Genomic DNA, 13814 nt, shown 5'->3' with positions numbered 1-13814 from the left:
TCCACCCCCTACTAACAGATGCTACTTGCTCTGCTGAGTTCCTCTGCTGATTGTTTCTCTTTATTCCAACACCTGAAGTCTCTTGTGTCTCAAAAAGATAAAAGGAGGTTATTATCAAAATGATGAGATATTGTGGAGTTCTGAAATGCAGAAAAGGTTAGCTGAATTTTCAAATGACTAGTGCATCAATCGGTGAGATTGGTGGGTTTGCTGTTCAGTGATTGGCAGGCCCTTGTGTCCTGGAAGTCAATTTGGAAGTCCAGAAGCCAAGGCTCATTGACTGGAGCCCGGAGTCTGCTAACTGAGTCTGCTGGGAAGTGAGACCACCGTCAGTGAAGCTGATTCCACTGGAGACCGAAGAAGGTGGCCTGTCCTGGGGTTAGAGGCCTGTGTATGTGGTTGGCTGGGTGAGAGGAAGAGGGCTCGTTTTGCTGCTGTTGTTCTGCTCCTTGTGTTCTGTTTTGTTCTGTTCCATGTTGTCCTACTGAGCATTAAGGGTATGCTTATGTTGGCATCGGAATGTGTGGTAACACTTGTGGGCTGCCTCCAGTACATTCTCGGGTGTGTTGGTTGTTAATTCGAATAGCATATTTTACAGCATGTTTCAATGTGCGAGTGACAAACTTGAATCTTGATCAAACCTGAGGTGCCAAGTGGCCTTTGAGTCACAGTAACTTTGGCTTCAAGCTCAGTTCGAGAGATTTAAGTATGTAGTTTTAGGTTGATGCTCAGTTGTCAATATTTAGGCTGTAAAGTATAAGACAAGCAGAATTAGGCGTTTCGGCCCATTGAGTCTGCTGCACCATTCCAATTATGATCTGTCAACCACGGTTCAGTGATGCCCACAATGTCATACCTGCCACTTTCTAACTATGCTGCAAGATCACCAACGTTATTTCTTGTACTGTGTGCATTCAGATATAACACCTTTAGTCCTGTACTTGTCACCCTTTTCAGTTTTGTCTCCGTGTTCTCTGAAGTTAAATTCTTATCCCTTTAAACTTTTTAATCTTTATTCTGGAGACTTCTGTAATCCTTCCTGCACTCTCCTTCCGTTTTACTTTATCGATACTTTTCCAAGCTGTTGAACTGACCTTCTCCCCCGTTCCCCCCCAATACTATATAGTTTAAGGCCCTATCCACAGTCTAGTTATATTTTGCTAGGGCCCTGATCCCAGCATGCTTCAGATGGCGCTTGTCCCATTGGAATAGCTCCGTTCTTCCCCAATACTGGTGCCAGAGTCCCACAAATTCAAACCCACTTCTCCCACGCCAATTTTAGAACCACCCATTTAGCTCACTGATCTTATTAACCTTGTGCCAATTTATGCATGGCTCATAACAATCTGGAGATTATTACCTTTTGCATTTTAATTTAGTCACTAGCTGCAAAAGTTCCCTCAGCAGAACCCCTTTTATTGTTTTTACTATGTCATTACAGATAATGAAAGATACAATATTAAAAAATTCCTTGCACTATTTCAAAGATCAAAATACATTTATTATCAAGGTATGTACAGTATTATGGAAAAATTTTAGGCACCTTAGATTATTTTATATGGTTTTCGATTGTATAGCCTCCAGAGAGCCTTGATTTCAACATCAGCGAGGCTGTCTGGAATTACCTGGAGAGACAGAAGCAAGTGAGACAGCCATAGTGATTTAGTTTTTTGCCGTTTACTGCTCTTTATGGTAATTCTTTGATACTTGGAAACTTTTCATTTTATTTTTTTTAAGCAATTTTGCTTGACAAAAGTTTTTTGCATTTGCCGTAGACTTTTGCACAGTATTGTGTGTGTGTTTGTGTAATATGTTCCCTTTTGTACAGTTCAAGTAAAAGACTTGTCTGAATATTTCACATTCTGAATTTTGTCTCATCCCAATTTGTCCAATATTTTAAACTTGTCACATTTTATTATTTTAACTGGTGTTCAGCATTCTTTTTTCATCAAAGTGTTATAGATATCAAAGTGAGAAAAATCTTTGATGGAATCAGATGTAAAAGATTTTTGATCACAGAATAAAATTAAGATCACCTCCCTGTCGGATTCCAGTCACTTCTCTGAAAATCAATTGGCTTCAATCTAATAACTGAGATTAAATAAATCTACCAACTTGGTGTTGAAGCAAAGGGTATATTTTTGATTAACAAGTATGGTTATTCTAAGGATATACACAACTTTGATAACAGATATCAATAGTAATTAGACTATTAACTAATGGTATTTATTCCAAAAAATGATACATCATGAGTTGGTGATGAAAACAAATTGAATATCAGAAATACATGTTCAGCCAAATTTCCCACACTAACTTTAATTTTCTGGCTCAAAATGGTGCCACAGTTTAGTAATCAAGAACAAAGTTCAATAATAATTCTTAATGGGAAGGAGTATGGGTTCAAGAAACATTTCAGAGTTAGATTTATCACATATATGTTGAAACATAGTGAAATGAGTCGTTTGTGTTAACAACCAAAACACCCAAGGATATGCTGAAGGCAGCCTGCAAATGTAGCACACATTCTAGCACCAATATCGCATGCCTACGATGCTCTGTAGAAAAACATGCAACAAACCAAGCCACAAAGCACCAACAGCGAAATGAGCCCCATTCCTCCCTCTCACCCACATGCAAACATAGTCCTCTATCTCAAGGATGGGTCGTCACCAATTTCCTTCGGGATCAATAAAGTATGACTATGACTATAAGTGGTTAAGGCATTCGTCTAGTGATTTGAAGGTCACTAGTTTGAGCCTCAGCTGTGGCAGCGTGTTTGTGTCCTTGAGCAAGGCACTTAGTCACACATTGCTCTAGTCTGTGCGAGGAGTGGCGCCCCACACAGACTTTCAATCTGCGCCTTGTAAGGCATGAAAATGTCCGACACAGGCCTCTCATGGTCTGAGTCGACGTTTCCTCCCTTCCCTAATGGGTAAATTCAAAACCCTATATCTGAAAATATTATTTCAGAGAGAAGAGGTAATTCTACAGAGTAGCTTCCAAGGAATTAGACTGTTTTGATTACAATACAAATTCTACAGTGTTAATTTCAGCAGTAATTTTAAATTCTGTATTTTTTTAAATGCTCACCTTGAAGGGTCAGCAGAGCACCCTCCTCAAAATGGGCTCGCCATAGAAATTCCTTTTATCTTGTTTACAGTGCTACCACAGTCCAATAATAGTCTATGCTGAACCAAGCTTCATTACTGCCCTAACATTTTGTTCAGTTTTTCTTGCCTCCAAACTGTGCCCTGTGGGTTCAAAGTATATTATCAAGGTACAGTGTGTGTCACCATATTCTACCATGAGTTTCATTTTCTTACAGGCATTCACAGTAGAACAACGAAATAAATAGCATCAATGAAAAACTACACACTGGCTGTCAAACAACCCAATGTGCAAAAGAAGGCAATCTGTGCAAATATAACCATATAACAATTACAGCACGGAAATAGGTCATCTCGGCCCTGCTAACCAATTTAACCAACTAACCAATTTCCCCCTGGGATCAATAAAGTATGACTATGACTAGTTTGTGCCAAACCCTTACCCTATCCTAGTCCCACCGACCTGCAGTCAGCCCATAACCCTCCATTCCTTTCCTGTCCATATATCTATCCAATTTAACTTTAAACGACAACATAGAACCTGCCTCAACCACTTCTGCTGGAAGCTCATTTCACACAGCTACCACTCTGAATAAAGAAGTTCCCCCTCATGTTACCCCTAAACTTTTGTCTTCTAATTCTCAACCTATGTCCTCTTGTTTGAATCATCCCCACTCTCAATGGAAAAAGTCTAACCACGTCAACTCTATCAATCCCCCTCATAATTTTAAACACCTCTATCAAGTCCCCCCCTCAACCTTCTATGCTCCAAAGAATAAAGACCTAACTTGTTCAACCTTTCTTTGTAACTTAGGAGATGAAACCCAGGCAACATTTTAGTAAACCTCCTCTGTACCCTCTCAATTCTATTGACATCTTTCCTATAATTCAGTGACCAGAACTGTACACAATACTCCAGATTTGGCCTTACCAATGCCTTATACAAATTCAACATTACATCCCAACTCCTATACTCAATGCTCTGATTAATAAAGGCCAGCAAACCAAAAGCTTTCTTCACCACCCTATCCACATGAGATTCCATCTTCAGTGAACTATGCACCATTATTCCTAGATCCCTCTGTTCTAAAGCATTCTTTAATGCCCTACCATTTACCATGTATGTCCTATTTTGATTAGTTTTACCAAAATGTAGCACCTCACATTTTTCAGCATTAAACTCCATCTGCCATCTTTCAGCCCACTCTTCTAACTGGCCTAAATCTCTCTGCAAGTTTTGAAAACCTACTTCATCATCCACAACGCCACCTATCTTAGTATCACCTGCATACTTACTAATCCAATTTACCACCCCATCATCCAGATCATTAATATATATGACAAACAACATTGGACCCAGTACAGATCCCTGAGGAACACCGCTACACACCGTCCTCCAATCTGACACACAGTTATCCACCACTACTCTCTGGCGTCTCCCATCCAGCCACTGCTGAATCCATTTTACTGCTTCCATATTAATGCCTAACGATTGAACCTTCCTAACTAACCTTCCGTGTGGAAGCTTGTCAAAGGCCTTACTGAAGTCCATATAGACAACATTCACCGTTTTACCCTCGTCAACTTTCTTAGTAACCTCATCAAAAAATTCAATAAGATTTGTCAAACATGACCTTCCACGCACAAATCCATGTTGACTGTTCCCAATCAGACTCTGTCTATCCAGAAAATTATATGTACCATCTCTAAGAATACTTTCCATCAATTTACCCACTACTGACGTCAAACTCACAGGCTGATAATTGCCAGGTTTATTCTTAGAACCCTTTTTAAACAATGGAACCACATGAGCAATACACCAATCCTCCGGCACCATTCCCGTTTCTAATGACATTTGAAATATTTCTGTCCGAGCCCCTGCTATTTCTACACTAACCTCCCTCAAAGTCCTAGGGAATATCTTGTCCGGACCCGGAGACTTATCACTTTTATATTCCTTAAGAGTGCCAGTACTTCCTCTTTAATTGTTATACTTTCCATAACTACTCTACTTGTTTCCTTTACCTTACACAATCCTTTACCTTACACAATTCAATATCTTTCTCCTTAGTGGATACCGAAGAAAAGAAATTGTTCAAAATCTCCCCCATCTCTTTTGGCTCTGCACATAGTCGTCCACTCTGATTCTCCAAGGGACCAATTTTATCCCTCACTTTTGCCACTAACATAACTGTAGAAACCCTTTGGATTTATTTTCACCCTACTTGCCAAAACAGCCTCGTATCTTTTAGCTTTTCTAATTTCTTTCTTAAGATTCTTTTTACATTCTTTATATTCCTCGAGTACCTCATTAACTCCAAGCTGCCTATATATATTGAAGATCTCTCTCTTTTTCTAAACCAAGTTTCTAATATCTCTTGAAAACCATGGCTCTCTCACACATTTAACCTTTCCTTTCAACGTAACAGGAACATAAAGATTCTGAACCCTCGAAATTTCACCTTTAAAGACCTCTATTTCTTTGTTACATCTTTCCCATAAAACAAATTTTCCTAATCCACTCCTTCTAAATCCTTTCACATCTCCTTAAAGTTAGCCTTTCTCCAATCAAAAATCTCAATTCTTGGTCCAGTCCTATCCTTCTCCATAATTACACTGAAACTAATTGTATTCTGATCACTGGACCCGAAGTGCTCCCCAACAAATTCCTCCGTCACCTGCCCTGTCTCATTCCCTAACAGGAGATCCAACACTGCCTCTTCTCTAGTTGGTACCTCTACGTATTGCTTCAAAAAACTATCCTGCACACATTTTACAAACTCCAAACCATCCAGCCCTTTTACAGAATGGGCTTCCCAGTCTATGTGTGGAAAATTAAAATCTCCCACAATCACAACCTTGTGCTTACTACAAATATCTGCTATCTCCTTACAAATTTGCTCCTCCAGTTCTCAGTCCCCATTAGGTGGTCTATAATACACCCCTATAAGCATCGCAACACCTTTCCTATTCCTCAATTCCACCCAAATAGCCTCTCTAGATGAGTCCACTAATCTATCCTGCCAGAGCACTGCTGTTATATAATCTCTGACAAGCAATGCAACACCTCTCCCTCTTGCCCCTCCTATTCTATCACACCTGAAACAATGAAATCCTGGAATATTTAGTTGCCAATCACACCCCTCCTGCAATCACATTTCACTAATAGCTACAACATCATATTTCCAGGTATCAATCCATGCTCTAAGCTCATCCACCTTTCTTATAATGCTCCTAGCATTAAAATAGATGCATTTAAAAATACTCTCTACCTCCCACTCTCTGTTTATCCTTAATTGAGCAAACAACTTTATTATCATCTTCTTCTTTTTCCCCTACATCAACCTCCCCTCTCCTATTCTCCTTAATTTGATTCCCTCCCCCCAACCATTCTAGTTTAAAGTCACCTCAGTAGCCCTCGCACATCTCCCCGCCAGGATATTGGTCCCCCTATGATTCAAGTGCAACCTGTCCCCTTTGTACAGGTCATGCCTGCGCCAATAGTGGTCCCAATGATCCAAAAACCCTGAGTCCCTGCCCCTTGCTCCAATCTCTCAGCCACGCATTTATCCTACATCTCATTGCATTCCTACTCTCACTGTCGCGTAGCACAGGCAGTAATCCTGAGATTACTACCTTTGTCGTCCTTTTTCTCAACTCCCTTCCTAACTCCCTATATTCTTCTTTCAGGACCTCTCCCCTTTTCCAACCTATGTCATTGGTACCTATATGTACCACGACCTCTGGCTCCTCTGCCTCCCACTTCAAGATCTCTTGGACGCGATCAGAAACATCCCGGACCCTGGCACCAGGGAGGCAAACTACCATCCGGATCTCCTGACTTCGTCCACAGAATTGTCTATCTGACCCCCTAACTATTGAGTCCCCTATTACTATTGCCCTCCTCTTCCATTCCGTATCCTTCTCAGCTACAGGGCTTGACTCTGTGCCAGAGGCACGGCCAGTGTTGCTTCTCCCGGGTATGTTGTCCCCCCGCAACAGTACTCAAACAGGAGTACTTATTGTCAAGGGCCACAGCCACGGGGGTACTCTCTATTACTCTATTCTTCCTATTCCCCCTCCTAACCTCGACCCACTTGTCTGCCTCCCGTGGCTCCGGTGTAACCACCTGCCTGTAACTTCTCTCTATCAACTCCTCACGCTCCCTGATAAGACGAAGGTCATCGAGCTGCAGCTCCAGTTTCCTAATGCGGTCTCTTAGGAGCTGCATCTCGACGCACCTGGTGCAGATGTGGATGTCCAGGAGGCTTGGAGACTCCACTACCTCCTACATCCGGCACTAAGAACAACAAGCTGCCCTCACACTCATACTTCCCCCTCTCTTCAAATAACAGTGGAGAAAAAAAAATGAATAACCAAACCCTCTTCGCCTCGCCTGTTTCCGCCTAAGCCCGTTGAGCCAAAGCCCTTAAGCCTTCACTCTGCTCCCTGCTCATTCCGCAGCCCGCAAACTATGCTGTCCGCTATATAAGGCTGTGTTCCTTTTAAATCTTTCTCGTTTCACTCCACGACGTCACATGCTGTGCAGTCCTGACTCTCTCAACGCCGATGGGGGGAAAAAAACCCGAAAGATTCCAAAAAGGCTTCCTTCACAATCCCGCTCCGAATCTCAGTCTTCTTGCTCCCAATTAAACTGGAATCAGGATTTGAGTCTTTTTAAATCTTCCTCGTTTCACTCAATGACATCACACGCCTGCGCAGTCCTGACTCTCTCGATGCCGATGGGGGGGAAAAAAGAACCGAAAAATTCAAAGAAGGCTTCCTCCACACTCCTCCGAATCTGTCGTCTTTTTCCCAAATGCAAATGTAATAATAATAAATAAGAAAATAAATAATACGGAGGACGTGAATTGTAGAGACCTTGAATGAATGTGAGTTCATAACATTGTGGAATCACTAAAGTAAAGTCAGGTTGTGGGTGTGGAGTTCAAAGTAAATTTATTATTGAATTATGTGTATGTCACCATATACTACCCTGAGATTCATTTTCTTGCAGGCATTCACATTAAATACAAAGAAACAGCAGAATCAATGAAGAGCTGCACACAAAAACAGACGAACAATCGATGTATAAAAGGCAACAAATTATGTAAACATAAAATTTAAAGAAAAGAATTAAGTACAGTGGATTCCAGTTAATTGGGACACATTGGGACCAGTACATTTCAGCTCAATTAAGTGTACTAATTATCTAAAGTTTCATGGAAATAGTTAAAAAGGTATAAAAAAAAAGACAAGCTACTGCTTAACTGAGTAACAAATTAAGTATTTAAATGAAATACAGAACAAATTAGAACATCAATATTACTACAGTACTATAGAAATGTATATTCATAATTGCTGACAGGCATTCATTGGATGTATGCTGGCAGAGTACTTGATTAGTAAACTATCCATTCTTATCCCCTTAAAACATAAGAGTTTTAACACTCTTACCAATAACAAACAATTTTTTTTATCAGTTCCTAGCGTGCGTATTTGAACAACACAATTATTAGATCCATTGCTTTCTTTGATCCTGATAGTGTTTCGTGTTTTGTAGCCTGGTATATTAGCGTTGTAGGTAACATTTGCAAAAAAAGTTTTTAAACAAGTTACACACATCAAAGTTGCTGGTGAACGCAGCAGGCCAGGCAGCATCTCTAGGAAGAGGTGCAGTCGACGTTTCAGGCCGAGACCCTTCGTCAGGACTAACTTTTTAAACAAGTTGAGGCCTTTTGTAGGTTTCCAGGATTCTGCACTTACAGTATCAGTGCTACTTTTCTCACTGTGTGCTTTCTTGAATTTAATGTGTCTATATTTCCATACTGCCCAGAATATCTGGTAATATGAGGAAACAAATTGAAGCAGCAGAGATGTGGTTTTTGAGGAGGGTGCAAAGAATATCATGGACGAAATGAATATCTAACGAAGATGTCATGAACAGAACAAATACAAAGAAATAATATGAGATCATGAAAAGGCAACATAACTTAATTGGACCTGTGATTAGGAAAGAGGAGTTAGAACGCACAGTAATTATGGGAAAGATTGAAGGGAAGAAAGCAAGAGGAAGACAAAGACAAATGATGATGGAGACAGCAGCCAGAGAACTGGATATGAATACCAATGAATTGATCCACTTGATCCGAAACAGGAGTGTGTGGGCCATGGCAGTCAAAGCTCAAACTGGGCACGGCACCTGATGATGATGATATTTCCATGAAGATAACCATCTGTTGCTTTAAAATCTTTGTGAACCAGTTTCTTGGCTAGCTCCTCAGACTTTTTTTTTTACATTGGTCCACTGACAGACAGACACACACACACACTTTGTCCAGTTACAATGGAAAACCATTGATTTCTTCAACATCTGGATCTTTACGTTGTTACGTACCCGTAACGGTTTAAATGAACCAGCAGCAATAGACCACACCTGGAATCTGGTTTTGATGTTAAAACCACTATCTTTATTCGTATCTACTTAATATAGCAACTTAAAACAAGAATAATCAAAAGTTAAGTGTTATGCGTATACATATGTGTAAATGTAACTCTCAAACTATTGAGCTCGGGGGTGGGGGGGCGGCACCAGGCTTAAAATCTTGATGGTAAGGTATGAAAGTTCAGTTCATCCACAGATTAAATGATGTGAGAGATATTTGTAATCCAAGGTGAATATCGAGAGAAGGCCTTTATGTCGCGTTCAACGGTGGTAAACAGGATAACAATCGCCGTAGGTTTTACCCATCGTCGTTCCAAATCCACTTACGAATGATCACCAATAGTAGCTTATCACAGGGGTACCGTCTTCAAAGGGAACTATCACCTAGGCAAGGGTTAACACATAGGTAGATTCCACAAGGTTGCCCCAGTCACGCAACGTTATAGCCACTTATCGATGTGCTGGATCGATACTCAACCCATCCTTGTGGGGCACTCGAAAGTTCCAACCAGTGACCCCTTAGTCACTGGCTTCCTTCCATTGTCCGACTCCAACTGCGACTGACTGTGTGTGAGTGAGTGTCCTTGCTTAACTCAAAACAAGCTGCAGAGTCCCATAGCTCCGCCTTCTCTCTCTCTCAGTAAGAATCAAACAGGAGCCAAGAAAGCTGGTGGCTGACGTCACTCAGGCACTCTCTCTTAAAAATGACAGTCCACGGCAAGATAAACCTAGGGGTTCATCACAACCTTCATGCTTTCACTTTTGGGGATGCTTCCATTTGTCACTTGTGTAATGCCCATTCTTCTCGAGCATCCATTTGTAGATTTCAATAACTGGTCATCTCTGCCAGCTGATGATGCGGGGTGTTAGGTAGATGGCTTTTAATTTGGTTAATGAGGGTAATACTTTTATATTAAAAAAATCAAAATGAAAGAAACCTAAATGATCCAAAAAAAGACTGCTTTTTGAATCTGCGTCTGTTGGCCCAAATGAATAACATAACACAATCACCTGCTACTCTTGTCTCTAAGCATGGTGCAGTGTCTAACTGCCACACAAGTTCATGTGATTGACCATCTCCTATCCCAATTAAGTGGCATAGTGTCCCAAATAAATGAAGGCAATTGTGGCTATTTTCTTGATTTGTTTTTGTTATTTGAGTTCTCCCAAATAATTGGCTGCCCCAGTTAATCAATGCCCTAATTAAATGGATTGAGAACGAGTTGTAGAGTCCTTGAAAGTGAGCCCATAGATTGTGGAATGAGTTCAGTGTTGAGGTGAGTGAAATTTCTGTCTAATGGGCAATGGTGACCCCCTGTCCTCTATCTTATGAGGTCTGGGCTACCTACAACAAGTCTCTCAAGACACTTAAAAGATAACTCAATGCTGAATCTACACAATTCTCAATTCACCGAAGGAAAAGTAAACCATTGTTTCCATTTGTAGGTTGGCACTTAGGGGCTTGGCTGTGCACAGCTGGCTGTGCTGGCCAGGTCATGTTGTTCCACATGCCTGCTATCAGACTTCTGAAATAATGCCCAAGACCTCATTAGAGAAGAGGGTTTGGGGGGGCGGGGCGGTTGGCTGGGGAGAAACAGCTTGTGCTTAATGTCCCTTTTGAGAAAATGCAAGAACACCATTGACTGTTGGGATTCCCTGGCTTGTAAGTACTCTAGGTGAAGAAGATAAATTTAGGATGGTATTGAGCACCTTGTACACCTCGTCCATGCTTAGTCAGTACAGAGGTCCTGCAACTACCTACCCATCTGCCCTTTCAGGCAGTTCAGGAGAGTGGGGGGCAGCATGGTAGTGTAGCTATTATTGTAATGCTTTAAAGCACCAGTGATTAGTAATCAGGGTTCGATTCCTACTGCTGTTTATAAGGGGTTTGTACGTTCTCCCCATGACTGCATGGGTTTCTTCTGGGTGTACCATTTTCCTTTCACATTCCAAAGACGTACGGTTAGGGTTAGTACATTGTGGGCATGCTATGTGGCGACAAGCTTGCCCCAGCATATTCCTCACCAATTTGATGCATACAATGCATTTCACTGTATGCTTTGATGTATGTGTGATAAATAAAGCTACTCTTATCTTATAATTCATGTCCCATCTGAAAGATTCTTCAGTTGTCATGTCAGCTTCACTGTCACTTGCATACCCTCAGAACCCACTGGAGGTAGGTTGTGCTCGGTTCCAAGGATAATTGAAGAAGATGCTGATTTGTGAGAAGATCCGCGTGTCAATGGAATTCCCTTGACTGTTCCCTTCTTGGGGCACCATTATTGAGTGATGTTGGTTATTCTTGCTCATCAACTCTGAAAATAACCACATCTTTAGGCTTATTTATTGTTTCTGATCAGTTGGTCTTCAGAATGTCTTTCTCCTAACTCCGTCATCCTCTGCTGTTCTAGGGTAGCATTTCTAGAACCAACAAAAGTTCTCCAGCCTGAAGTGTATTGCTTTCCACATATGCTGATCTGATAAATGTTTTTAGCATTCTCTATTTTTATTTCAGATTTCTAGTATCTGCAGGTTTTTGATTTTTCAGTCTTCTAAAGGACCTGAGTGTACTGGTTTTATTTTTTTTGCAACTCTGAACATTCCATGTCATTTCCTAGTGCACTGATTACCAGGTTATTGAATTCAGTTTTGGAGGCATTCTACTCTTGGCTTTGTCCTGCCTGATAGTAAATTTTTTTTATTTAAGGATATAGTGCAGAACAGGTCCTTCCAATCTTTGGGACCGCACCACTCGGTAACCCACTAACTTAAGCCTAACCTAATCACAGGATAATTTACAATGACAAATTAACCTACTAAACAATACATCTTTGGACTATGGGAGGAAGCTGGAGCACCTAGAGGAAATGCACATGGGAAGGAATGTATAAATTTAGAGGATGCTGGTATTGAACTCCAAACCCCAAGCTGTATTAGCATTATGCTACCCACTACATCATCATGGTGTTGAGCACAATTATGTGTTCATATACTCAATGTTTTTGTAGGATGCAGTGGAGCAGAGGCCAGTACATGTTGCATTTGCCCTAATGTATTGTTTAAACCCATAACCCATGATCTGTTTAATGTTTCAGTGTTGTGAAGAAGGTGGCCCAGTACATGGCTGATGTGTTGGAAGACAGTAGGGACAAAGTACAAGAGAACCTTTTGGCCAGTGGAGGTAAATAGAAAACTCTTGAATCGCAGTGGAATTTTGCGCTGTTAACCCTGCTTTCAGTTACATTCCTGCTTTCTTTTTAATAGGTTGTAGGAATTGAATTTCACCCATGTTCATGCATGAGTGATTATTGCATCTCTGAGACTAATGTTATCAAATGCTGGAATTTCATGATCAGTCCAGTTCGTATTTTACTTGCTGGAAACAATGATACTGAGCAGCCATTATGTAATTAAGATGCAGTAACAGAGCAGACATTTAGTGGGATGTTAATCAGATATCATGCACTGGAGCAAGGGGAAGCTTTCCTATCATGGCATTGGAGAGGCAACAATGGGGGACAAAAAAAATGGAGGACATCATTGTTCACTTCAAAGAAGCCATCAGTATGCCAGAAATTTGGAGTGTCAAGGGGCAGAAGTGAGAGTAGTGTTATTACTGAGGAGAAGGTGTTTTGCTTGGGAAGTTGACATGCCTTAAATGTAGATAAGTCACCTGGACCACCAGGGTTTTGAAAGTGGTTGCCAAAGGGATGGTGGAGCCATCTTTCAAGAAATCACTGGATTCTGGAATGATTCCAGAGGACTGAAAAATTGCAAATGTTACACCTGCTTTAAGTAGGGAGGGTAGTAAAAGACAGGAAATTATAGGCCAATTAGCTTGACTTCAGTGGTTGGTAAGATGTTGGAGTCCATTATTAAGGATGAGGTTTTGGTGGATTTGGAAGCACATGAAAAAGTAGGCTGAAGCCAGTATTGTTTTCTTCAAGAGAAATCTTGCCTCACAAATCTGTTGGAATTCCTTGAGGAACTAACAGACAGGATAGACAAAAAGTGGTCAGTGGATGTTTACTTCGATTTTCCAGAAGCCCTTTAAGGTACCGTACATGAAGCTGCTTAATAAGATGAGTCCATGGTATTACAGGAAAAATACCAATATGGACAGAAGATTGGCTGACTGGCAGGAGGCAAAGAATTGGAATAAAGGGGGTCTTTTCTGGTTGGCTGCTGGTGACTAGTGGTAATCTTCAGGGGTCTGTGTTGGGACTGCTTTTCACATTATATTTCATTGATTTAGCTGA

The 13814-nt window shown here is 40.9% G+C and overlaps 1 protein-coding gene across 1 annotated transcript in view; it reads left to right on the top strand.

Moving 5' to 3' along the window:
• Positions 1–13814, top strand: part of atp6v1c1a (ATPase H+ transporting V1 subunit C1a) — a 91651-nt gene that overhangs the window by 17086 nt on the left and 60751 nt on the right. The window contains exon 4 of the mRNA XM_072261951.1: positions 12651–12736. Within this exon, the coding sequence (XP_072118052.1) occupies positions 12651–12736 (86 nt within the window). The remainder of the gene's footprint in view (positions 1–12650; positions 12737–13814) is intronic.

This window comes from Mobula birostris, chromosome 1 (genome assembly GCF_030028105.1).
Source record: "Mobula birostris isolate sMobBir1 chromosome 1, sMobBir1.hap1, whole genome shotgun sequence".
Classification (NCBI taxonomy): Eukaryota; Metazoa; Chordata; class Chondrichthyes; order Myliobatiformes; family Myliobatidae; genus Mobula; species Mobula birostris.
This window is presented reverse-complemented; position numbering and strand designations above follow the sequence as displayed.